Raw genomic sequence first — 26,784 nt, forward strand, 5'->3', positions numbered from 1 at the left:
TACTATTGCAGAGCAAGCAAAGCAGATCAATGAGTTTGCTGTAGTGAAGAAGTTTCTGTCTGCAACTGATCATAGATTTGATCAGTTCGTATCTACTAATTCCACCACCTGATCATGCTTTCTTGTTTATGTCTCTTGGACATGAAACTTGACTTTTGTTTAGTTGTAGGTAACATTTTTTGTAAACTCTCGGTGGTAGGTAACATTTTTGGTAAACTCTCGGTGGTTCACATTTTCAGGTTTAAAAATAACTAGTATTTTCAAATTCACGATTTGTTTAATAAATATTGTTTTATTATATAATAGCATCACAAACAAGAAAGCACAAATAATAAAATTAGGAATTAAAATAACAAAAAAGAAGTCTGAATACAGTCGTAATAAAAATATTTTACGACTAAATAGCGACTCATAAAATAACTGTAGTCGCTAATCAGTCAGAAATATATTGACTAATTTACGACTACGAGTACCGACTGATTTATGACTAAAAATACCGACTAACTTACGACTGCACATAACTGACTGATTAAAGACTACAAGAACCCGATTGATTAACGACTTCGAATATCCGACTGATTAACTACTGCATTTAAACGAAATTCTTGCCAAGAAAGTAGTTGTAGATTAGACGTTAAATAGTCGGAGTGTAGTCGTAATATAGTATGACTATTGCCCGAGTGATTTAATTAGTTGTAATTTAGTCGTAAGGTAGTCGTAATTTAGCGACCGATTCCCGACCGCTCTAATTACCGACACAATGATTGACGACCATAACGTTTAGGCGCTATTCAGTCGTAATACGTAATTTGCGACTGTTTCCCTACCGATTCTTCAGTCGGTATCTACTTGTTTTCTTGTAGTGTTATAACCCGTTTAAAGAGTCGCAAACAGTCACAACTTTTGCGACTAATTGGCGACTAAAATTTACTGTAGTCGCAAAACAGTCGTTAATATACGACTACGTTGCGACTACAATCATTGGTCGTAAATTTGCGACTGAATTGTGACGAATTTAATATAGTCACAAATGAGTCGCAAATGAGTCAGTAATCAGTCGTTAAATTTTGTGACTGCAGTCTTAGTCGCAAAATGCAGTCGCTAATCACATGTTTTCTTGTAGTGAATATCATTAAAATATAATTATATACCATATAAAATAAATAAAATGGTTATTATAATTTATTCACCATAAATATATTTTAAATAAACAAGAGGTATTATGTTGATTTATGTGATTACTCTAATCTCCTATATATTAATTGAGAAACAATTCAGAATGTGTAAGATTTTATTAATTAATATTGTTTACAAATCTTACAAGATATGGATAGAACTAAGATTTATTTAGAAGCTATTGAAATCACCTAGCGAGAACATAGATTGCACAAAAAAAAATTGATTTCCTAACCCTAATCCCTTTCTATTCGTCACAACACCGACATAGAATATGTGGAAGTGCCGATTGGCAATTGAAATGGTAACATTTTTAAGTTCAGCCCATTGATTTCCTTAATGGGCCTAAAACAGTTTTAATGATTAACTAAATGAACCACGTACATAGTAAAATGTGTTTTGGTTTAAAAATTATGGCATACCCAAAATCAATATGAACCACCATCATTTTCGTTTAGAATTTTGTCACAATAAAAATATAGGGTTGGGCAAAAAATCTGAATCCAAAAAAAGTGAACCAAAACCGACCAAAAAAACATTACTGAACTTTAACCAAAATTGTTATCTAGAGAACCGGAACCAAACCCAATCCGAACCGAAATATTTTGGGTATCCGAATATATCCGAACCAGATTTATATACTTAAATATATTAATTATTTTAAATATTAAATATCTAAAAGAATATACAAAATATATAAGATGTTTTTAAGTTGTCCAAAATACTTGGAAATATATAAAAATATTTATAAGTACATATCTAAATAGCTAAACAATACTTAAAATACCTAAAATACTTAGAATATCTATTGATTTTCTATCCAAATATTTAAGCTAAACCAATTTTTATGTTAAGTTTAAGAATTTTGGCATGCATTATTCAAATTTATATGTTATATATTTTTTTTTATTTTTACATTTTGAAAATTTTAAATTTTAGATGAAATTTAATTTTTGAAAAAAAAATTAAGGTGGTTATCCAAACCCAAACCCGAACTAGATCCGCAAAGATCCGAACTGAACCAAACCCGCAAGGATCCGAACCGAACCGAACCAAATGGTACTCGAATATCCACCTCTAATCAAATGTAAAAAAAAAAAGTAATTGATAACAAAATGTATATTGTTTATAATATTTAAATACAATATATTTTAAAAAATTCATCCCACACAGGGCGCAAGTTATCGTCAAGTATTATTTCTAAAACAGAAAAACTTTATTCTAAAGATTTAGAACTTCTCAAATAAAAAATTAATATTGCCAATGATAGATATGTGACTACACCCAATTGATGGTGATCTAATGGGTTAAAATATTCTTTCTATTTTTTTTTAAATAGTTCATTCAGCAAACTGAGAAATGGAAATTTTAGTTTTCAATGTGATTTTTTTTGTTGAAAGGTTTTCATTAATAATCAATATTGAAGCACGGAAGCTTCTGAACATAGTTTAAGAAAATTAGAGGGAAGGGAAAATCAGAGAACTGATAAGCAATGAATACAGCAGCATAGCAAATAATTGTATTCCTCGCACTATGGATTGGGGGACCAAATAACCGCAGAGGTGAGGCCCTAGAGAGGACCCAAGAGTGCTCATATATGAGCATTTATCCACGCACAGAGAGATAATCTTGGCTGCAACCATTGAGGCTGGACAAGACAGGCATCTATGAAGACGAGAGTTGCGCTCCTGCCAAATGCAATAAAAGGAGGATTGCCAACCCTGTAGGAGAGCAAGGGAGACATGACTATCCTGGGAAGCTATAGGTAACCAAGACAGTGAAGCAGACCAAGCTGATGGTGGAGCACCAAGGTGAAGGCGCAAGAGACAGTATTCCAGACAGCATATGAGTAAATACAATTATTGTCGGAGGAAGGGACCAAGATGAACCATTTTTTCTTACGTCAGAGACAAGCGCGAAGAGAGGGACACCAAGCTGAGACGGACAAGACTCACCGAGGAAGGAGTATAAAGATCCAAGAGGCGTCCTGGGGTCCCCCACCAAAAGAAAGCAGTGTCTCCACTGCCGACATAAATTTTTTAACAGCTTAAGAGCCTTTGACCGCAACTTTAGGAGTCTTCTGAACATCCGGGCTCCACTGGTTTAAACGCAGCGGTTGCGGGTGCGAGAGTTTGCGGGTGCGAGAGTTTGCGGATGCAGATGGTTGCGGTTTCTAAGTTTTATTAAGCGTTTTGTATGACTGGCACAACGTTTGAAAATTGTTGCGTTTGCGGGATATTTGTGATTGATTGATTATAAGATATTACAGCGGTTTAATAATAAATTATCCATATTAACATATTATAACATTATAAAAATATTTAAAACATACTATTGTAATAAAATATAATAATTAACAATATACTATGATTAATAAAAATATTATGTTTATGTATAAAAAATTTAAATTAGTTGAAAGTTATTTTAATAAAATTTGTTTTGAAGATTTATATTAAAACTTTTTTTAAAAATATTTTATTTCGTTTTATATATGTGTATATCTTATATATGTGTGTATATTAATGTTTAATTTTTTTAATAAATAGTTAGTTTAAAGTTTTTATAAAAAAAATTATGATACTGTTTGTGAATTTTAATTAATATATAAAATATGTATATATTTTTAGTCATAATATTTCCATTTTAAAATTTTTAAATATTTTAAAAATAATTTTATTTTTATTTTTCCACCCGCAACCGCAAACGCTAGCTGGAACCATCTTTTGATTTTAAGAGGTTCAGAGCAGTTTGGAGCGATTTGTAGCGGTTTGTATGATTGTTTTGAAACGCTGTCAACCGCTATCAACCGCAAAAGCTGCGTTAGCAAGTCGTAGCGGGAAAACGAGTCTAAGTGTAATTTTTGTCATAGTTGGCCATAAAACAAGAATTGTTGAACAGTTATTAGTCTAAGTAATAAACTTCTCCAACAACAAAAAAAATAAAAATGAACATTCAAAAACCTGTAAAATAAATAGAGAAATTTTCTATGATAACCATTTTTAAGTTTTTTTGTCACAAAAATAGTTTTCAAAAAAAAAAAATGACCAAAAAAATTTATTAAAGAGTAAAAGTATCATTTATAGTATACCTTAGGGTTAACTAATCTAAATTTAGATTTTAGAGTTAAGAGATGGAGTTTTGAAGATATGGTTTCAAATTTTTAAAAATTATAAATTATAATTATAATTTTCAAAATAAAAATGGGTTACTCTAGCATGAGCGAACCTTTTCTCCACTGGTTAGGAATGAGATAAGAGAGGAAGCTTTGGTCATTTTCTTCTTTGAATATTATTTTTGTGACAAAAAACTAAAAAAAAAACTATTTGACAAAATTGTTCAAATAAATATCTCACACTAAGAGAACACTGGTGGCTTGATAGTAAGTAAACATATATTTTGTTACACAAAAAAACACTTTTTCATTTATGTTTCGCAAAATTATATTTTATTATAAATCAAATTATAATTTATTTTGATTTGTAATTGAATTTTAAATTGTATTCAAAACGGTGCATTTTTCAAAGAGCTATTTTGAATATTGTTTAGATTGAAATTGTCATTAGAAGTAAATATTTCAACCGGATCGTGTAGCGCAAGTCATAGATAGACTCATAGTTTCCTTTTTGTTTTTGTTTTTTTTTTTTTGTTTGGATCAGCGTTAAAGGGTGTTTTGATCCGATTGTATAAATGCGTGTATAATTTTATAGACAAGAAGACAATTAAGTACAAGGTTCACTCGCAAACAATTAAACAAGGCCTAAAGATTTCTAACACATCCCAACCAACAATCTGATCACTGAACTAGATCTATTGTTTTAATCACAAACGTATTATGAACTCAATAAGATCAATAAGAATAACTCAATCCTTACTATTAGCTTATAAGAAAACTTTCTCAATAACTTAAGTTCTCACAAGATCTCTTAAACTCATAAGTTATGTCACAAGTTGACATATCCTTATATAGATCTATTATCACACTAGAAAAACCATATTTATCCTAATCATAACTCAACTAGGATAAAAGTATAACTTGAGCTTCAAGCTAACTCTAAAATTTACTTCCAACAAGATCATCCGGGCCAAGTAACTCACGTTTACTTTTAGAAGCAACAACTATTCCTACGAAGATTAGGCTTTCACGTTTTAGACTTACTAATATTTGAAATCTCCGTTCATGATAGTCTTTTATTCTTCACACGTGTCGAGAACACATAAGAACGAGATACATACAGCCACCTTATTATCTTCCTAATCCTAAGGGATAAAAAGGATATATAAGACTAGTAGAACTTTAGATAACTGTCTTTGCCTGTATAAGTCAAAGTGCGCTTGTCAAGAAGTTGTCACAAACGAAACAACACATCTTTGATTCAAAACCTGTCGAGCTAGACTCTTGACCCGATACTATTTTGTATGGAAACCAAATGAAAAAGGCAGGTTTCTGATTCTTTCTCTCTATGAGTAGATAACTCTCATCATTTCTCTCGCCTTTACAAGAAATTGCACTCGTATTTATCTGCTGCCTGAGAAATAGCTCACAAAAATGACTACATATGTTGCAGATCTCCTCTTTCACACCTAGGATAACATGATTCCATTCTTCTGTTATCCAATTCATTTTATTTTTCGACCAATTTTTGTATCCGTAATTACATTCTTATTATCTTTTTGTTTAACAAAAACCTTATTTTGCGAATTTACACAGTTATAGATTTAATTTATGCAGTTTGCTCGACTGTTACCTTCTAAATTAATGAAATATTAGGTTTCATTTCATAAGATTTTGAGTTCTAATTTTAAAAAGAACTAAAAGCCTGCTCCAGTGCGCTAACAAGACTTATTCTTGGGTTCATCTAGGTTCACCAACCAATAGGATTGTGTTATTTTATATTCAATATCTTTTATAAAAAGTAAACAAAATATTGTCAAGTTATATTATATTTTTAAAATAAAAAGATAAAAAGAAATAAATAAAAAAATAGTAGTAATTACAAAAAGTATATTTTTAACGTCTTCAGGAAAAAACTAAACCCTAAATCCTAATCCTTCGACCTTAAATCCTAAAACCTAAACCCTTGGATAAATCATAAACTTTAAATCAAAAACAGTAAACAATAAAACACTAAAGGATTTAGGGTTTAGGATTTTAGTGTTTAGTGTTTTTGATTTAGAGTTTATGGTTTATCCAAGGGTTTAGGGTTTACCCAAAGGTTTAGGATTTCAGATTGAGGATTTAAGGTTTAGTATTTTGCTGACAACGTTAAAAAAAATTTTAAATTTTTTTTTTCTGTAACTAATATTTTTTTTTACCTTTTTATTTTAAAAACATAATATAATTTGGCAATATTTTTGTTTTTTTTCTAAAATATATCGAATTTGAAATAATGAAATCCTATTGGTTGGTGAATCTAGGGTGAACCAAAGAATAACTCTTTACGCAATATTACTAGGTCCTTGTAATTATTAAAGATTAAAAGGAAAGGTATTGTAATTATTGTTTACTAAAACAAGAGTAGAAAACGATATTCATTACTCTCCTTTAGAAATTTCTGTTTGTTTTTTATATGTCGATGAATAGATGCGCTGAACATTTATAAGTGTGTAGATAGATGTCATTGTAAGTCATTTTTTAGAGGTCTACTATAAAATATCTGAATGTATCGTGTTTTTCTTCAAGGAGTGAAATCATTGAAGCATTCAAAATTACACAATTACCTTTCCGTTTTGTTGCGTGGATGCATACATTCATTCACATATTGTAGTACATATATAATCCACTAAACTATTATGTGAACCTTTTTTTGTGAACTTAGTTATGTCCTCGATCCCCACTATGGCCAAGGTTCCTCAGAAATTACTACTTTCACCTACTCTTCTTAAACGTGAGTTTATTATACATTTGCTGATTAATATATATAGACAATGTGAACTAACTTATCACTGTGTTTGACATTATTTTGTGATATATTCAAGTATTTTGTGAAAAAATATTAACAACAATATCATCTCATTTTAAATATAAATAATGTTTGAGAGTACGAATTAAACATCGTATTAAATTGCTACGATGCAATGATTTTCCGCAAAATGAAACTTGTGATGCCATCTTTCGTCTAACACATCAATAAACAATATTAGCCCACTGTGAGAGTTTGAGACCAATTATCAACACCATTAGTAAGTACTACGTGATTATATCGTGTAGATTCTGTTTTAAAGCAGATGAACGGTCACTCAAAAGCTGAAATAATTATAAAACGCGTTGCATTTTAGACGATAGCAACGAAATATATGTTGCTTTGAAGTGTTCTAATGGATAACCCTGTCGACAAAGTAGAGAGGCGAATAAGAGGTTTTATAATTTTGTATGTAGTTCTTATTATATTTGTGTTTGTGTGTGTGTGTGACGTGTGTGTCTATATATATATATATATATGCCATGCATGTCTGGGGATTACATATATATTATTTTAAAGATTAAGTAAGTTAAAATGAATCTCTTAGAATAATATTCAAAGTATTAATTAATCTCTTTTTCAAAAAAAAAAGTATTAATTAATCTCATATAAATGGTTTAGAATGGTTTTGCGTAGTTGTAATTTACGAATATTTTGTTTTTGACAACGTATTCTACGATTTTATTATTTTTTATGATTTTATTATTTAATTAAAACTTTTAGTAATTTGGTCAAATAATGACATACATTATTTTTTAGGGATGTTAATTTAATCAGCACACAGATTAGGTAATATGACTAGAAGCATGTAATTTTTTTTACTATCATTTTTTAAATACACAGCGTTTCATTTTATTACGTTACGACAAAAACATACTTACAAGAATGCCACTACTTTTTAATGCCACTTCAAAAATAATTTCGGCGCCATGTAAAAAATCGCTACGGTGGTATTGACAATTGAGTTATGGATACATTGCGGCTGATTAAACAACGCGGCTGACTTATAAGATATGGGCTTACTTACGAACATAAATTAGTCGTAAATTATTGTTGATTTACAGAATTATAGTTGATTTATGAGATAATGGTTGACTTACGAACACAAGTTACAGTTGACTTATACATTGGTTGGTTGATTTGTCAAATATTTGGCTTATTTGTAGATAAGACACGGCTGAGTTATGTTTTTCCGGCTGATTTAGTATCATCGGCTGGGTGTGTTATTAAACTTATGGCTGACTTAAGAAAGGTAGTTATGGCTGGTTTACGTATAATCATCTGTAATGAGCTGGATTAATAGTAAACTCAGCTTAATTACGACTGACCTATTAGCAAAAAATTAATTATTATGATAGCATTCAATTGACGACAGATTTATTTGGCAATACGGCTAACTTAATATTTTTCAGCCTAATTACGGCTGATTTATCAACGAAAGATTTATTACTAAAATAGTATTCATGTTGCGGCTGACTTACATTTGTACTTAATGGCTGATTTATTGAGGCTGAGTTGTGTGCTTGTTTGGTGACTGAGTTACCAATTTTCCATGTCATCAGCTCCTATTTTTTGTGTCATTATTAAAGTTACAACAATCAAATTATAGTTTATGTTACAGAGGACGTGTCTTTTTCTTCTTCTTCTTCATCTACCTTCTTCATCTACCTTCTTCACTATTATTCTTTTTCATTCATCTTTCTCCGATATCTTATGGATCCGGTAATTATTGTTTCCGATAATTAGGCCAAGAAAAACATATATGTATTTAACACCGACAATAGAGGGTGTAGAGTTCTGCATATAGATGAAGAAACAACACGCGACGAGCTTGCAGAGTTGGTACTCGATGATTATGGATTGAAGGAGTCGAGCCATCAGATTCAGTTGAGCTACATTTTCTCAAATAAAGCTTTGAAAACAATGGTGGACGTTACTACACCATGGCTGAGTTATACAAACGACACGACCGAATTAACATAGCATAAGTCAAATACAAAATAAACACATACCATACGTCAAATACAAAATAAAAGGTTTATGAATGGTAAATCACTTGAACTGTGAACACATATCACTTCCTTATTCATCGAGGATCTCTGCTACCATCTTGACACGTAAACCCTGAATATTTGCATCATTTATCCATCAAAAGTTACACCAACTTGGGTGTTTTGTGGATTATTTTTGCATCTCCTCCTTCGGAACGCAAACTTCTTGTAGTTAGGTTTTCGGAGATTAGAAGAAACTAAATCATTCAGCATTACAGGGATCATTTGCGTAAGTAGCCTAAATGCATCTAGCATTTTCTGTTCACTTTTGGGTGTTATCTTTCCAATATTGATTGGATCGTAGCAATAAATCTTCTCCTTTCCGAGATCTACGTAAAACACCACCCAATGATCACCTCCAGTTTGAAGCAGTCCGTACAAGTGATCCACATCTTCTAACCACTTCATGTTTGTCAGATTGTATGTGGGCATCCTACCGTTTACTAAATCTTCATAACCAGTATCTTTCAATGTGAACAATTTTGGTTTGATCTTGAACTGGTTGTAAATTTGTAATCCATACACCATACTTGAACGAACCAAGTGCCCAATAAAGCAATGCGCTTGGACCAGAATGGGTTGGGATCTCGTGGGGACCTTCTCATGAGGACTCTCAAATACGCACAAATATGTTGTACGAAGAATATTGACTCAGTCTAAAAGAATACTTAACTCAGACGTAAAGTATCGCAAGTCAGCCCCACATAATAAATATATAACTCAGCCACAAAGTATATTTAAACTAAATAAATCAGCTGTACAATTTTGCAAGTTAGTCCCACATAATATAGAACTTAGATATAAAGTAGACTTACATTATCAAACAGCCCATCCATATTCTCTGTTGGCCATTGCGGTCTTTCAATGATGAGGTATCTGTAGAATTCAACATTGCCGTGACACCTTGTAAGTCAAATGTCCCTAGCAATTAAGCACAAGTCAGTTTAGGAAAATATTGTAAATAACTGTATCAACAAATGGTGTAAAGGTCAATACTCAAATGGCTTTAGGTGTTGCTTAAGTTTATCCAATTTAGTCGGATCAACAGGTGCGATAGGATCATAGATTGTTGTTGAAGGTTCAAAATTATTCCTCATGCATGTCATTCCGTTGTCTCCAATATAAGAAAAAACTTGTGCTGAATGAGCATATTATGGCATCATTGCAACCCCATGTGGAGATTATTGAAAACGTCTCTCCCGATAAGCCTTCATTTTCGTAGACCTAATCCTTTCCTCTTCATCCTCATAAGATTTCGGCAACAGTTCATTTTCTGCCGCGACATATTCGTTGGTCACATCCTCAAGCTCACTGTCATTTTCAGTCTGATGTTTCTTCGTAGTAGGTATTCTCATTACACTTGCACGAGTCCTCGTTGTCTTTCTAAGGCAGTGGTCTCCTTCTTCTTTAACTCAGTCGCCTCTTTCTTCTTAGCAGCGGCCTCTTCCTTTTTTAGATTAGCCTCCTGCTTTTTTACATCAACTTGGTTCTGTTGGCATACCCCTGCATCTGCATCCGTATACTGGTTCCTTAGCAGGAGAAACAGTAACAAAATCAAGAACACTACCCACAATTGTTGCATCAGCATTACCAAACTCCTCAACCAAATTCTTCTTTACCAATGGCCTTAGCATTGGCATCTTTCAAATTCAATTTCACCCCCAAACCTTTCTCATTGGCCTTAGAAAACTCCTCATCCAAAGTATTTTTGCATTGGCCTTTAGCAGGGGTCTTAACTGCCGTTGGACTATTAACAGACTTCTGCGGTAAAGATAGGTTGTTAACTTTTGAGAGTTTATGATCGGTTTGGGTAATTTTTCTTACCCGAGAACTCTCAGACGCTCTTCCACTGTAGCTTTGACTCTATCGCCAATGTTTTTCTCCAAATTTGCCAAGTTTCGGGTGAACTCTGAAAAGTTGGTATCGTATGTGGTTAACAGTTGAGTGAGCTAGTCTTCCAGCTCCAGAGTAGTGATTATACTCATCAGAGCCGCATATTTCTCTATATCTTTCTTACCTTACTTCTCGCTAGCACCCTTTCCCTTTGCATTCTCCTTCTTCTGCTTCTTCTTCTCTACATCTGCATATTCACTCTCACTATTGTTCACTTCCTTTCGTTTCTTATATTTCTTCTGCTTCTCTGTGGGTTACTCAGCCTCTGACAAAACTCTATACTTTATTTTTTTTTGTTCTCATTCCTCTACACATCCCAAAAACCTCTAACAAACATATCTGCCCTAGGGCCCTCTTTTTTTAGATAGGTAAGGTAATGTGTTTTAGTATGATTTTTATCAAGTTATCAAATTGTGGGTCATCTGCTTCACCCGGCCACTGAGAAAACAACTTTTCAACAACCTCATTCATTACCATTTTCCTCACACGTGCCTACAACAGTAAGTCATAACTCAACCATCAAATAATTAATAACTCAGCCATCAAATAAATCATAACTCAACCATCAAGTAACTCATAAATCGGTCATCAAATAAATCATAACTCAGTCATCAAATAAATAATAACTCATACATTAAATGATTCATAAGTCAGCCTTAAACCTTAGCTTTCCATGATCACTGATCTCCTTAGATATTGCAGCAGTAAGACTTGTATGTTTATGGTTTCCACCCCATCACAAAAGGGGAATTTCTTGCTCATTGACTACTTTCCCAAAAAGCTCTCTAAAGCAAGTGACAGATTCATACGCTCAAGCCAACCACACATCCTTCATGCCGCTAAGGGTGTATGACTTTCCTTGTGGATTCAACATCTTAATATAATCAACAAGAACTTCATATGCAGTATGACCTCATGGATAAGTCATCATGTCTTCATCATCATGTCTTCATCATCAAATACTCTTTTTGAAAAGTATTCTAGAATTATGATGCAAACCATAAAATCATATGGCTTGAAGAAGCAACAACCCTAACCATTTCCACTTTTCAAAACTCCAGGTTCAACTGACCTCTAATGATGGCCTCAATTCATCTAACTTGAGTCCGAACCCAAGCCGTGTAAGACCCGATCCTGGATTCCTCAATCCAACCAGACCGCAGTCTCACCAAACAATCCTAACCAGTTTGATTCCATTAATCCCGATTCAAGTGCAATATTTTCTAAGTATTCATCAGTGTTTTGAGGTTCATTGTTACACACTTAAACAATCAGAATCAATAAGGCAAATAGATACTTCATAGATAGATAAACAGAATCAAACATCATTCATTCGTTCAGCATAAACAAGTTGCACATTAGGCTAGCATAAGTTCACAACAAGCACAATAGGTTATCAGTATTTCACATTTATCAACAATGACCCAATCACCACACATCTTCCCACGGCTGGAGTCCTCACAGTCCCTTTCCTTTACCACGGTTCATGTCTGTACCAGAGACCAACACATCACAAACACAACACATGATCAGATTAATATACAAGAATCTATCACACTGCATGGCTAGATCATATCAAAACATCAAATTACTCATCAGGCCAAAATATGAAATATTTCAAAAATGCTTCAAAAATTAATTAAAATTCATGAAAATTCATGATAAATCCGAACTAAGAGATTTTCATGATCAGAATCCAATGAATCGACCCATATCATATGGATCCTGATCATGGTCAGTCTAACCGGTCACAAATTGACATCATCAAACCAATTCCTAAAAATTGATTAAAATTCATGTAAACTCATGATAAATCTCAACTAAGAGATTCTCATAATTAGAATCTAATGAATCGACCCAGACCATATGGATCCTGATCATGGTCAGTCCGGCCAAAGCCATGAACTGTCATCAGTTCTTTGATCCGGCCAAGGCCTAGAATCAGTGCCTCCATATCTGAAACATCAACATCCAATACCACAACAAGAAATAGATGAAGAACATAGTATAAGATCAGAGATGGGTGTAACCAAACGAACCAGACCAAACCATACACACAGACGGTTCATCCGCCGGCTATGTCCGGTGGTTCTCGGCCACACCTCTCACTTTAGGGTTACGATCTCTAGGGGCTGTCTCCTTCTCCTCCTCGGTCTCCTTCTCCTTGTCTTTCTGCCTAGTATCCATCCTCTTGATCTCACAAACAAACTCCACCGGAAACAACCACGAACCACCACGAATCAGATCGCCCAACTGTTGGTTTGTCTATCTTTCCTCTCTGGATGTTTGTCTGAGTTTTCTGTCTTCTCCCCTCATATTTTCGACAGAGACAAGGAAAAATAAAGAAGAAATCGACCATAACCGCCCCATAACTGCCTGGACGAGCAGTTACCAAAAAGATAACCAAAAGGGGGAGATTTCCCCATAACCGTCGCCCCGTAACTGCCCTTGGCGGTTTCTCCCTTTTCTTTCTTTTCCCCAAATCGATTCCTGAGCCCTTGCTCAACTCCTGGTCCAACCTATGATGCACTTGAAGTAACCGCCACGCTCGGATCACCGGCTCGGTCCATAACCGCTCGGACCCGACCACACTGGTTCGGACCGAAACACTCCTCCCAGCTGAGGTGAGCTGACCACCAACTGTTCCCAGCTGAGTGAGCTAGTCTTCCAGCTCCTATGAGATGATTAAATCAAGGTGAACTGATTTCCAGCTGCACCTATCTGACTGAGCTTGATCCGGACCTCGTCCAGCTCCCGGTTCACTCGTCCAGTTCCTTATTACTTGTTTCCCTCATATTTTGGTTAAGTCTCATCTTCCTAATGCCCTTAACCTTCCTGTTGGACCATGATACGCTTGTCTCAAGATCTTACGACCTGACTGGTGCGTCTCCTTGCACCATGGTCCGTCCGGATGATCCTATCTAGGATCGAGGACATGATAAGTCTCCCCCACTAACATGGGATTCGTCCTCGAATCCGAGTTAAGTGTTTCCTCAGGAAGGAATTGTCTGTACCATTATGGATACTCAGCTTTCATCCTTGCTTCTGTTTCCCAAGTGATGAGGTCTTTACCATTGTAATCCCACACCACTTTGATCATGGGAACCGTCTTTTTCCTCGTTGCCTTCTCTGGCCGATCTACGATACGAACCGGCCTCGTTTCTAAGGTTAGGTTCTTACCTAGATCAGCAGGAATCTCAGGTAAAACAATGTCCCGATCCGACAAGCACTTTCAGAGTTGGGATTCATGGAATACATTGTGATATGCATCCATTGCTGATGGCAAGTTTAACTTGTATTCCACTGCACCCACCCTCTCTATGATCCTGAACGGACCTAAGTATCTAGGATCTAGTTTCTTTCGTCCAGAAACTCTGGTCCTACCCTTAAAGGTGGTGATCATCTTGAGATACACTAAGTCATCGACATCAAACTCAAGATGTCTCCTACGCTTGTCAGCATAGCTCTTCTGGCGATCATGTGTCTCCTTCATCTTTTCCTTGACTATTATGTTCTTCTCAGTGGTTTCCTCCACAATCTCAGGACCCAACATACTACGCTCCCCCACTTGGGTCCAGCATAGAGGTGTCCTACACGGCCTACCATACAAAGCCTCATATGGTGACATGCCAATACTGGTATGGAAGCTGTTGTTGTATGCAAATTCCACCAAAGGTAAGTGTTTCTCCCAAGACTCTCCCCAGTCTAAAACACATGCCCTTAGCATATCCTCCAAGGTCTGAATCGTCCTCTCGGACTGTCCATCCGTCTGAGGATGATAGGATGTACTCATGTTTACTCTGGTTCCCAAAGCTTTCTGGAAAGCCTGCCAGAAGTAAGATGTAAACCTTGGATCTCTATCCGAGACAATGCTTGCTGGAACACCATGCAACCGCACTATCTCATCCATGTATAACCGCACAATCTGATCCATACCATCTCCTTTTCGAATGGCTAAGAAATGTGCCGACTTGGTCAAGCGATCGACCACAACCCATACCGCGTCTTTCCGGTTCCTGGTCGTGGGAAACCCAGTCACGAAGTCCATTGTGATGTGATCCCACTTCCACTCCGGTATAGGTAAGTTCTGATGTAGACCACTGGGAACCTGATGCTCTGCTTTCACAAGCTGGCAAGTAGGACACTTAGCCACCCACTGAGCAACATCAAATTTCATTCTCACCCAATGGTAGTACCTCTTCAGATCTCTATACATCTTGTTCAATCCCGGATGACTCGAGAACTTAGACTTATGAGCCTGCCTCATAATCTATTCCTTCAGTTCCTGGTTGTTAGGAACACTAATCCTTCCATTGACCAAGATGGTTCCATTACTCGTCGTTTGGTAATCAGTCTTGTCGTTGGAAGCAACCTTCTTAAGGTTCTCATCTAAACCTTGAGCTTGGGGAATTCTGGTAAGTAGATCAGCCTGATCCACTGCCTCCAACCCCAATGGCTCATTCTGTCCAACCAATGTGTTGAGGTACAGTGACCGAACCATCTCTTCCAGTTCCTCAGCCTCACTCTCGGCCGATACCTCCGCTCTCCTGCGGCTCAAGGCATCAGGCACTAGGTTAGCCTTTCCTGGATGATAAGCTATGTCCAGATCATAATCTGCAACAAAATCCATCCATCTCCTCTGCCCTTAAGTTTAGCTCAGGCTGAGTGAATATATACTTTAGACTTTTATGGTCTGTAAGTATTTGCACTTTGGCTCCATACAAATATGATCTCCATATCTTCAAGGCAAACACCACAGCTGCCATTTCCAGATCATGGGTCGGATAATTTCCCTCATGCTTCCTCAATTGTCGATAAGCATAGGCTATCACCTTCCCATGCTGTGTCAGGACTCGGGTTCAGGACACATCCGAGTCCAGTGATTGATGCATTAGTATACACCACATAAGGCTGATCCGCCTTTGACAATACCAGGACTGGTGCAATAGTCAACATGTCCTTGAGTGCTGAGAAACTTCTCTCATACTCCTCAGACCATGCGAACTTCACGTTTTTGCCTGTCAACTTAGTCATGGGCTGATCTATGCTCGAGAACCCCTTGACAAATTTCCGGTACTAGCCGGCCAATCCCAAGAAGCTTCGTACTTCCGTAGCATTCTTTGGCTGAGGCCATTCCCGAATACACTTGATCTTTTCTTGATCCACCGACACTCCTTGATCAGACACCGTGTCTCCAAGAAAACCAATGCTATTCTGCCAGAAGCTACACTTGCTCAACTTAGCAAAGAGTTTTTGCTCCCTCAAGCGTCTCAGCACTGCCCGAAGATGCCTCTCATGGTCTTCCTTGGTCTTTGAGTACACGAGTATATCATCTATAAAGATAATCACAAACTCATTCAAGTACTTCTGGAAGATACCATTTATCATCTTCATAAATGCAGTTGGTGCATTGGTCAGTCCGAATGGCATGACCACAAACTCATAGTGGCCGTACCTGGTCCGGAACGTGGTCTTTCTTATATCACCTTGCGCAACTGGAATCTGATGATATCCAGAGGCAAAGTCAATCTTGGAGAACCACTTTGCTCCACGGAGTTGATCCAACAACTCATCAATCCTGGGTAATGGGTACTTGTTCTTCACAGTCACCCTATTCAACCCCTGATAATCAATGCACAACCTGAAGCTACCATCCTTCTTTTTCACAAATAGGACTGGTGCTCCCCAAGGTGATACACTAGGGCGTATGAAACCCTTATCAAGCAACTCCTCAAGTTGCTTCTTCAGCTCGGCCATCTCGGCCGGAGCCATTTTATATGGATTTTTGGACAATGGAGCCGTCCCTGGCTCCAGTTCTATTATGAATGGGTCAGCCCTATCAGGGGGAATGCCATGTAAAGACCCAAACCCATCATGAAACTCCCGGACCAGCGGTATCCCATCCGGGTCACCACCCCCTACGACCTCATCGGTGTAAATGGTAGCCAAGAAGGCCTCACTACCATTTCCAAGCATCCTTTCCACCTGAATTGCTGAAACCACCAAACAACAAGAGGTCGGCTTAATCCCTTGGAACTTGATCGGCGGTCCAAACTCATTCTCAAATTGCACCCTTCCCTGTGACAATCAAGAGTTGCCCGATTCTTTCCAAGCCATTCCATACCTAAGATCACCTCATGGTTCTTTAGGGGGACAACAATCAGATCTACAGGCATCGGCCTGTCCAAGATCATCACTTGGATGTCCTTAACCAGACCTAGTGAGTTCATAATCTGCCCTCCGTTCGCACTCACTTTGTCAGGACCATTCAAGGTTCCATACCGGAACATACCCTTTCCGATCATATCTGGACTCACAAAACTGTGTGTAGCACCAGTATCGAAAAGCACGTGTGTTTCCACACCACCAATACTTAGGGTCCCTACACAACACCCAACCAAAGTATCTATCCATCCTAGGTTCCATACCAAGCAATTCTACAGGAATTGAAAAAGTATAAGTCTAGAATATTACCAGTGATCGCCTTGTAAGGCTGAGCCCCTTCCACATCCTAGGACAGCTCGTACACACGCGGTGCTGAGGTCTGGCCCCGGCTCTGGACTGGCTTGTTTGCCTCTGCACGTCCCTTACTCTGACCACCCTGCATCTTAGGGCAGTCCCTACGGTAATGTCCCTTCTGGCCGCAGTAGTGACAAGTTCTGGAATCATTTGCCGGACTAGGACAATCCTTAGCAGAATGATCCATCGTACCACAACGAGTACAGGCTCCCATGGTCTTCCAGCACTCACCACCATGGTATCGGCCACACTTAGGGCACTCAGACCTACTACTTGAGGTTTGACCCTCCTCGACCGAGTCCCTCTTTCTCTTCTTTTCACTACTCTGAGCCGTGGACACAAGCACACTCTTCACTTTCTGCTTAACCTCCTCTGCGAGGTTGGTCTCTAGCATAGCCATCCTCTCAACCAACTCAGATACAGTGTGGAAGGTGCGGACTGAACACTAGGTCCGGAGCTCAGCCCTAAGGCCTCTGATGAACCGACGAATCTGTGCTGCCTCGTCCTCCATCTCCTTACCCACATAACGCCTGAGCCGGTTAAACTCTTCCTCATACTCACGGACCGACCTGCGTCCCTGGACCAAGTCCAAGAACTTAGACTCTAGGCAATCCCATGCCTCAGCTGGAAAGTACTTGTGGTTGAACTAAACCTCAAAATCAGCAAAGCGTTCAATGGTGCCATTGGTACGCTTATCAAGAGCCAACCACCAGTTGTGTGCATCACATTCCAAGAAGTGCACTGCAATATCCTTCTGATAATCCACAGGGCAACGAGTTGAGCGGAAGTTGCGAACCAACCGACTCCTCCACTCATCTGCCTCCATAGGATCAACACTTCCAGCAAAGTGTTTAGTCCCCAACTTGGATATGTGCTCCAAAACCTTCAGGTAATCCATACGATGGACAGGCCTAGCTGGTGGGTCAATCTCCACCACCTCAGCTACCTGTCTCGGACGAACCCCAGCCACTTGAGCAGCCGCACGAACCGGAGGAGTAACCTGTCCCACAGGTGGATTCACCAACGGGGTGAACGCCTGAGTCAAGGTCACCAGTTGAGCTCCCATGAGTTTCATAGCTTCCAGTATGTCTCTCATAGACGGTTCAACTACCTCCCCCACACCATCAACCCCAACATTTTCTGCACCAATGCCCAAGTTATCTTCATTCTCTGCATTGGATGATTCAACATCATCCTCTCGGACTTGCTCTTGCTGACCATCCGCAGCATCCACACGAGTCTCAGTAGGAAGGATCGTATCCACTGGAAGTCCGGTCTCATTGTTACCCAGCCCCTCCTGAGTCGGTAACACTGTGGTCGGAATGGTTCCAGCTGGTAACACTGCGGTTTGAACAGCACCATCCTGTCCCACAGTTCCGGATGCTCCAGCCGCATCCTTTCCTCTCTGAGATTTAGTCTTCTCAGCAACCTTAGGGTTAAAAACACACACAAGGGTTAGTTCATAGCAGAACACACAAACCTCAAATCAATCCTAAGATTAAACAATTCAAACAATCATATCAAATAAACAAACAACCTACCGTGAGTCTCAACAGCCGATCTGTGGTGAACAAATAACTCAAACAAATCCTAGAATCAAGCATGCTCTGATACCAACTTGTAAGACCCGATCCTGGATTCCTCAATCCAACCAGACCGCAGTCTCACCAAACAATCCTAACCAATTTGATTCCATTAATCCCGATTCAAGTCCAATATTCTCTAAGTATTTATCAGTGTTTTGAGGTTCATTGTTACACACTTAAACAATCAGAATCAATAAGGCAAATACATACTTCATAGATAGATAAACAGAATCAAACATCATTCATTCGTTCAGAATAAACAAATTGCACATTAGGCTAGCATAAGTTCACAACAAGCACAATAGGTTATCAGTATTTCACATCTATCAACAATGAATCAATCACCACACATCTTCCCACGGCTGGAGTCTTCACAGTCCCTTTCCTTTACCACGGTTCATGTCTGTACCTGAGACCAACACATCACAAACACAACACATGATCAGATTAATACACAAGAATCTATCACACTGCATGACTGGATCATATCAAAACATCAAATTACTCATCAGGCCAAAATATGACCTATTTCAAAAGTGATTCAAAAATGAATTAAAATTCATGAAAACTCATGATTAATCCCAACTAAGAGATTCCCATGATCAGAATCCAATGAATCGATCCAGACCATATGGATCATGATCATGGTCAGTCCAGCCAAAGCCATGAACTGTCATCAGTTCTTTGATCCGGCCAAGGCCTAGAATCAGTGCCTCCATATCTGAAACATCAACATCCAATACCACAACAAGAAATAGATGAAGAACGGAGTATAAGATCAGAGATGGGTGTAACCAAATGAACCAGACCGAACCATACGCATAGACGGTTCATCCGCCGGCTATGTCCGGTGGTTCTCGGCCACACCTCTCACCTTAGGGTTACGATCTCCAGGGGCTGTCTCCTTCTCCTTCTCAATCTCCTTCTCCTTGTCTTTCTGCCTAGTATCAATCCTCTTGATCTCACAGACAAACTCCACTGGAAACAACCACGAACCACCACGGATCAGATCGCCCAACCGTTAGTTTGTCTATCTTTCCTCTCTGGATGTTTGTCTGAGTTTTCTGTCTTCTCCCCTCATATTTTCGACAGAGACAAGGAAAAATAAAGAAGAAATCGACCATAACCGCCCCATAACTGCCTGGACGAGCAGTTACCAAAAAGATAACCAAAAGGGGCAATTTCCCCATAACTGTCGCCCCATAACTGCCCTTGGCGGTTTCTCCCTTTTCTTCCTTTTCCCCAAATCAATTCCTGAGCCCTTGCTCAACTCCTGGTCCGACCTATGATGCACTTGAAGTAACCGTCACACTCGGACCACCGGCTCGGTCCATAACCGCTCGGACCCAACCACACTGGTTCGGACCGGAACACTCCTCCCAGCTGAGGTGAGCTGACCACCAACTGTTCTCAGCTGAGTGAGCTAGTCTTCCAGCTCCTATGAGCTGATTAAATCAAGGCGAACTGATTTCCAGCTGCACCTATCTGACTGAGCTTGATCCGGACCTCGTCCAGCTACCGGTTCACTCGTCCAGCTCCTTATTACTTGTTTCCCTCATATTTTGGTTAAGTCTCAGCTTCCTGATGCTCTTAACCTTCCTGTTGGACCATGATACGCTTGTTTCAAGGTCTTACGACCTGATTGGTGCGTTTCCTCGCACCATGGTCCGTCCGGACGATCCTATCTAGGATCGGGGACATGACAAGCCGCATATTCAACTCCTCTCAGAATGCTTTGTATTTGTCAAGTTCAGATTCAAAACTTTCTATTGACAATGGATATGTGTTTAACCCCGTGATCTCACTAAATTCATGTAAGATAAACCTGAGAAGTTGATCAACAAGGAGACACCAAATCTCTTTCTTATATACTCGCAGTTGTCTACATAGTAGATAGTGTACAACCTTACCAGACCGCACAAATTTCCTATCAGCTAGCTTAGCAATTACTCCAACATGAAACTCCTTCAGGTTATCCCACACATATTATCCTATTGTGTCTATGATTTGAGGGATGTTTCCTATACGGCCATTGTGATTAATGTTTTTATTTTCAAGATTATAAACCCCTTCATCGTAGAGTCTCAGAGGGTAATCCATTGCTTGATCTTCAGAAACATCCATTTGGTCATAAAAGACATATATAACATAGCAATGATAAATCAGACGTAAAGCATACAATAAACCAGCAAAAAAAAACTTTGCCACAACTACATTTATAAACCAGCCGCGATAGATAACTAACTCAGCCATAACTGCATATATAAATTAGCCGCAGTAGAAAACTAAATCAGCCATAAATCAAACTCAGGCACAACATAAATCAAATTTAGCCACAAACTCAAAAAAATCAAAGTAAATCGTCGAAACATACCGGAGAAGAAGATTTCAGATGATTGCGGAGACTACGATTTCAGAAAAAACGATTTCGGAGAAGATGCTTGCGGAGAAGACGCTTGCGGAGAAGACGCTTGCGAAGGAGACTATTGCTGAGAACACAATTTCAGACTCAAACCGTGCTGAGGGTCTAATCGACAAAGAAATTTTTAAGTTAAACATCGTTTGATTTCTTTTCCCGTAGCTTTAGATCAAAGTTATTAGTGATGTGAATACAGTTATTAGTGATGTGGATTTATTAATTATTTTTTAATTATAAATAATTACATTTTAAAAAAATAACCAATGGTATTTATTGTAATTTGCTAAGGGGTTTACAAACATTTGAGTAATTTTCGAAAGATGTATGATATTGTATTTTATATAACAACTTTTCTGTTCTATTTGAGTAATTTTCTCTATTTTTAATGTTCTTTGTTCCTCGTAATTTCTTTTTACCATGGTAGGGTTTTAAATGTTCTTTGAGTAACGGCAGATATTTTTTTCTGAAAAGTGGAAGAAGCAAATCTCACAAAATTGAAGTCCTGATTTTTTTTCTGTGAACCCAAAATTAAGCTTAATTATGATATGCGCCAAATAATGCTCATAAAAGTACAACGAGATAAAGCCAAAGGATATTTATCATGAGATTTTAATAACACATTAATAGGCATAACTAGCTTTGAATAAAGTATTTTGTATAGTTAAAATGCTCAAATTTGACAACTTACCACCATTAAAATAGTATTGGAAGAGTATAAGCTTGTTAGATAAGAGTCTTTAGGCAATCTAAAATGTTTACATTTGACAATCTAATTTGAATTATATTGTAAGATTTAAACCTCTAGGCAAGTAGTTGTTGCCATCTTGCTATTTTTGTGCACCAGAGTGAGACTTCAGTTTTTCCTACTCCTAAGGTTAAATGGACTAGTATGTCTCAATGACAAAAGACCTTGCTTAAACCCACGTAATGAGATGATGCTACTATTAACACCATACCTAAACTTTAACATTGGTAATTTTAAGTTTCAACGTTACATATATACTATTCGATATCAGCAATATATATGTTCAATTCCACCATTTTTGACAATTGAAAACGATTAAACAACAAATATTTTGATTTTTAGTTAGAAAAGTAATCATTTCTCAAACTTAATAGAGTTTGTTTCATTGTTGTTTTCCTTTTCTTGATATTCTTGTAAACTTTGATATGATTTATAACAAAGTTTGGCCAAAAAAAACAAGCTAAACATTATGACCACCCAATTTTTTTGTTTGTTTCTTGAGGATCCTTTTAGGATAATTGTTTAATTTGGACAATCACTGAATTACTTAGAAAAATTAATGTTATAGATAACATTATAAAGTAATTTATAACATAATCTTATGAGAAGGGCCACTTTTTTCTTCTTCTAATTCTGACCATCACTTTAATGGATGAACTAGATTTTGACCCATGCTTAAAAGTGCATGAATATTTTTAACTAAAAATTATTAAGGAAATAAAATGTTTTAACATTTTCTTCTAATATATTTGAATATATATATAATTATATTATTTTATATTTCTACTAATATGAACTTATATAAGATATTACTTAATTTTATTTTCAAACATTTTAATTTTTTCGTTATAAATTTTTAACTATATATGTTTTTGCAATTTATTTGATTAATTGTGTGATATATATTTTTGATAAATTTTGAACTATAAAACTTATTTGATGTCAATTTATTGACTTTAAAATTCCATTTGTATATAATATGTAATTTACTATGAAAGCTTGAATGTAGTTTTCTATTTATGAAAATATAAATAAAATCTATTAATTTAACTGATTTTATATTAAATAAAATTATTTTGTAATATCTAAAACCGAAAAATTTATACTTATTTTTGATTTCTTATATAAATTATTTGAGTGTTAGTCAATTACTTAATTTTATCAAATTTTTTTTAAGATTAATAAAAATTATTAAGAGGTGAGAATTAATGTTTTATAGTGTTTGGACATAAGATTAATTAGTCTATTGTTTGAAAAACATAAATAGTAGTATAATTTTGTTTTCATAATTACCTTAATATAGATATAATATTTTCATTAATCATTAATTATATTTTATGCAATATTACACATGACTAAAGGTTGGGTCCAACACAATATTTATGTTTTAATAAGATAGATTCATGTACATAATAAGTCATTTATCATTAATCCACCATAAATTGGATATATAAATGCCATTTGTGCTTATATACTAGTCTATGCTATCATAAATGTGTGTGTTATATAATTCAACTACCTTCCAAAGTTAGATTATAAACCGATAATTACTGACTTACTCACATTTTTATTGTACATGGTGCATGCATTTATTCACACATGACACATGTATGTTGATGGTATTAATATATGTCACATCATAACATTTGTATTCATGGTCTCTCGCACCCTTCTCTTCTCATCTCATTATATATAAACACCACCAATCGACTATCCTTCTTCTCTGACTATTAACTGAAATGGTTCTCTAATCACTTGATTAAACTCGTCTTCGTTTTCTCCTCCCTCTTCTTCTTCACCACCATCATCGTTATCTTTAGTTACAATCAAAAGTATGGCGTCTGCACAGTTAACAATTCGGAAGATTGTGGGTATAATAGGTATATTTTCCGATTATTCACGTTTTTTATTGTAACTGCGATTATTCACGTTTACAAACCTTTTATCCTTTAACAACTTTCATTAGCCTACCTTTTGCTTCTAATATGTTGTTTTTTACAATTCATTTGATCAAATTTGCAGGAAATGCCATCGCACTATGTTTGTTTCTATCACCAACGTAAGATTTCTTTATAGTATTTGAATAAAATTTCTGAAACAAAGAAAATTCATTACAAAAATATTTATATTTGATTTTCTTGAAGAAAATAAATATTTTAATAAAAATAAATAAAATTAGCTTACTAGATTTTCTTCCAAAAAGATAAAGGTATTATAGTTAGTAAAATTAATTATTAAACTTGGTAACATAAAATGAGAAAAACAATTCCTAGCAAAAATAGATAATGTAACAAGCGATAAAAATTAAAATGATTACTTTATACCTAATGTTCCATTTACATTCAGGCCAACTTTTAGAAGGATCGTGAAAAAGAAGTCAGTGGAGGAATACTCACCAATACCGTATTTAGCGACTCTAATAAACTGTCTCGTTTGGGTTCTCTATGGACTCCCTATGGTGCATCCGGACAGCACACTGGTCGTTACAATCAACGGTGCAGGCATCCTAATCGAAGTTGTATTCATTACCATCTTTTTCGTTTTCAGTGGCCGCCCAAAACAGAGATTGGTAATAGCTGCTGTTTTAGCGGGTGAAACGCTGTTCGTGGCTATTCTCGCAGTCTTGGTCTTCACTTTACAACACACTACCACAGAACGTACGATGAGCGTTGGAATCGTATGTTGCGTTTTCAACGTGATGATGTATGCTTCTCCATTGTCTGTTATGGTATGTTTTTGTTAATACTTATTATTTATCAGAATTATATTTCCTTGCTAAATATTTTTTTCCATTTTTGGGTTTCAATATTAATGATGCATTTATGACTTTGGTTTCTTTTAAAAACTTGCAACTAAATTATTTTTTTTTGTAAAATAACTACATCGAAAAATATATGTAGAAAATGGTAATAAGAACGAAAAGCGTGGAGTTCATGCCGTTTTGGCTGTCGTTAGCTGCATTTCTAAACGCGGGTGTTTGGACTGTTTATGCACTCATGCCTTTGGATCCATTCATAGCTGTGAGTTTTTTCTTTCTTTTTCATCAAAGTTTCATGATTTACCTGTAAAACTAGATTTCATATTATTTAAGAAGAAAATACTGAACCCAAATAATGAATATCATAAAGTACAATAAATGATAAATATATACTTCGTTCTTAGGAGAAAAAAGTTATTAATAAGCCTTGTTACAAAAAAAAAAGAAAAAAGTTATTAATTTGATTTTAATCATTTTTTTGTTCAGATTCCAAATGGAATTGGATGTATATTTGGGCTGGCCCAGTTAATATTGTACGCTGCATACTACAAATCCACCAAAAAAATGATGGCAGAGAGACAACCGATGATAGGTTTATCCAGTGCGGTCGTTCGTATTGGATCTGAGAAAGTTGCGCAACCATCGTCTTAGTGGCGTTTGATTTGATCTACTCAAACTATTCACCGTCCGATTATCATGCTTTTATTTTCAGCCTTTGTTTAAGTAATTTCGATGTCCGTTATTTGGGGAGCGATGTGCCCTTTTAAAAACTATGGGGTGTGTAATGTTCCAACTTTAAAGATTATGCGGACTCAAATAAAAATTAAAAAAAACGTCTTAGCCTGGGCATATACGTGGAAAGCAATCTATACTATTAAAACAGAATCTCTATTAGGATTATGATTTTAGTTTTTAGGAATTTTGGGAAAAAAAAACAAATAAACTAAACTATTGTCCCTTTAGTACAAAATCAATTTTTATCACTTTTGGACATTCACTATCCTTCTCGTAAATAAAAATTCATATCAATATATTTACAATGCAAAAAAATTAAAGAAAATATAAAACATGAAATAGTCAAGCACATGCATATATGAAAAATATTTTTGTATTCAAAAAATATTTAGCATAGTAAGTTTAAAAACAGACTAAAGGTGTTAGAATATCAAATCTACCTTCTACGACGACTTAGAATATGCAGTCTACCTAAGACACAATGATCTACCCAACGTAGAATACACAATACACCTAAATATGCAGTCTACCTAAATATTGAGTGATATATGATTTGAGATATCGAAAATCAACCTGGATTTTGCTGCCCTAAATCTCTCTGGAGATAATTATTTACGGTGGGCAGATAAAAAGATTATCCTAAAGTCAAAAAGACTTGGTGAATGTATCATAGAAGGCAATAATGCCAATAAGAAAGATTGATACAGGACAATATTAATTATTAGCCATCATCTTATTAAGAGTCTCAAAGATCAGTATCTGACTATAGAGAATCATCTAGACCTTTGGACAGAGTTAAAAAATCGAGATATGATCACCAAAGAACGGTGTTATTACCAAAGATCCTATTTGATTGGAGGAATCTCAGAATCCAGGACTATAAGTCCGTGGATGAGTCTATTGCTAGCTGGGCAAAATAATGGATTACTGATGAGAAACAGT

General features: G+C 36.3%; 1 protein-coding gene and 1 pseudogene across 1 annotated transcript; one reads left to right on the top strand and one right to left on the bottom strand.

Annotated features, from left to right (window-relative positions):
* Nucleotides 1-14,096: 14,096 nt before the first annotated feature.
* LOC106314708 lies at nt 14,097-21,309 on the bottom strand (annotated as a pseudogene).
* Nucleotides 21,310-24,009: 2,700 nt separating this feature from the next.
* LOC106316687 (bidirectional sugar transporter SWEET7) lies at nt 24,010-25,944 on the top strand. The gene is made up of 5 exons (XM_013754575.1): nt 24,010-24,229; nt 24,372-24,408; nt 24,696-25,077; nt 25,250-25,369; nt 25,594-25,944. Exons 1-5 carry the CDS (start codon nt 24,184-24,186, stop codon nt 25,756-25,758), a joined length of 750 nt encoding a protein of 249 aa, XP_013610029.1. The 5' UTR covers nt 24,010-24,183; the 3' UTR covers nt 25,759-25,944.
* The last annotated feature ends 840 nt before the right edge of the window (nt 25,945-26,784 follow it).

This window comes from Brassica oleracea, chromosome C9 (genome assembly GCF_000695525.1).
Source record: "Brassica oleracea var. oleracea cultivar TO1000 chromosome C9, BOL, whole genome shotgun sequence".
Lineage (NCBI taxonomy): Eukaryota > Viridiplantae > Streptophyta > Magnoliopsida > Brassicales > Brassicaceae > Brassica > Brassica oleracea.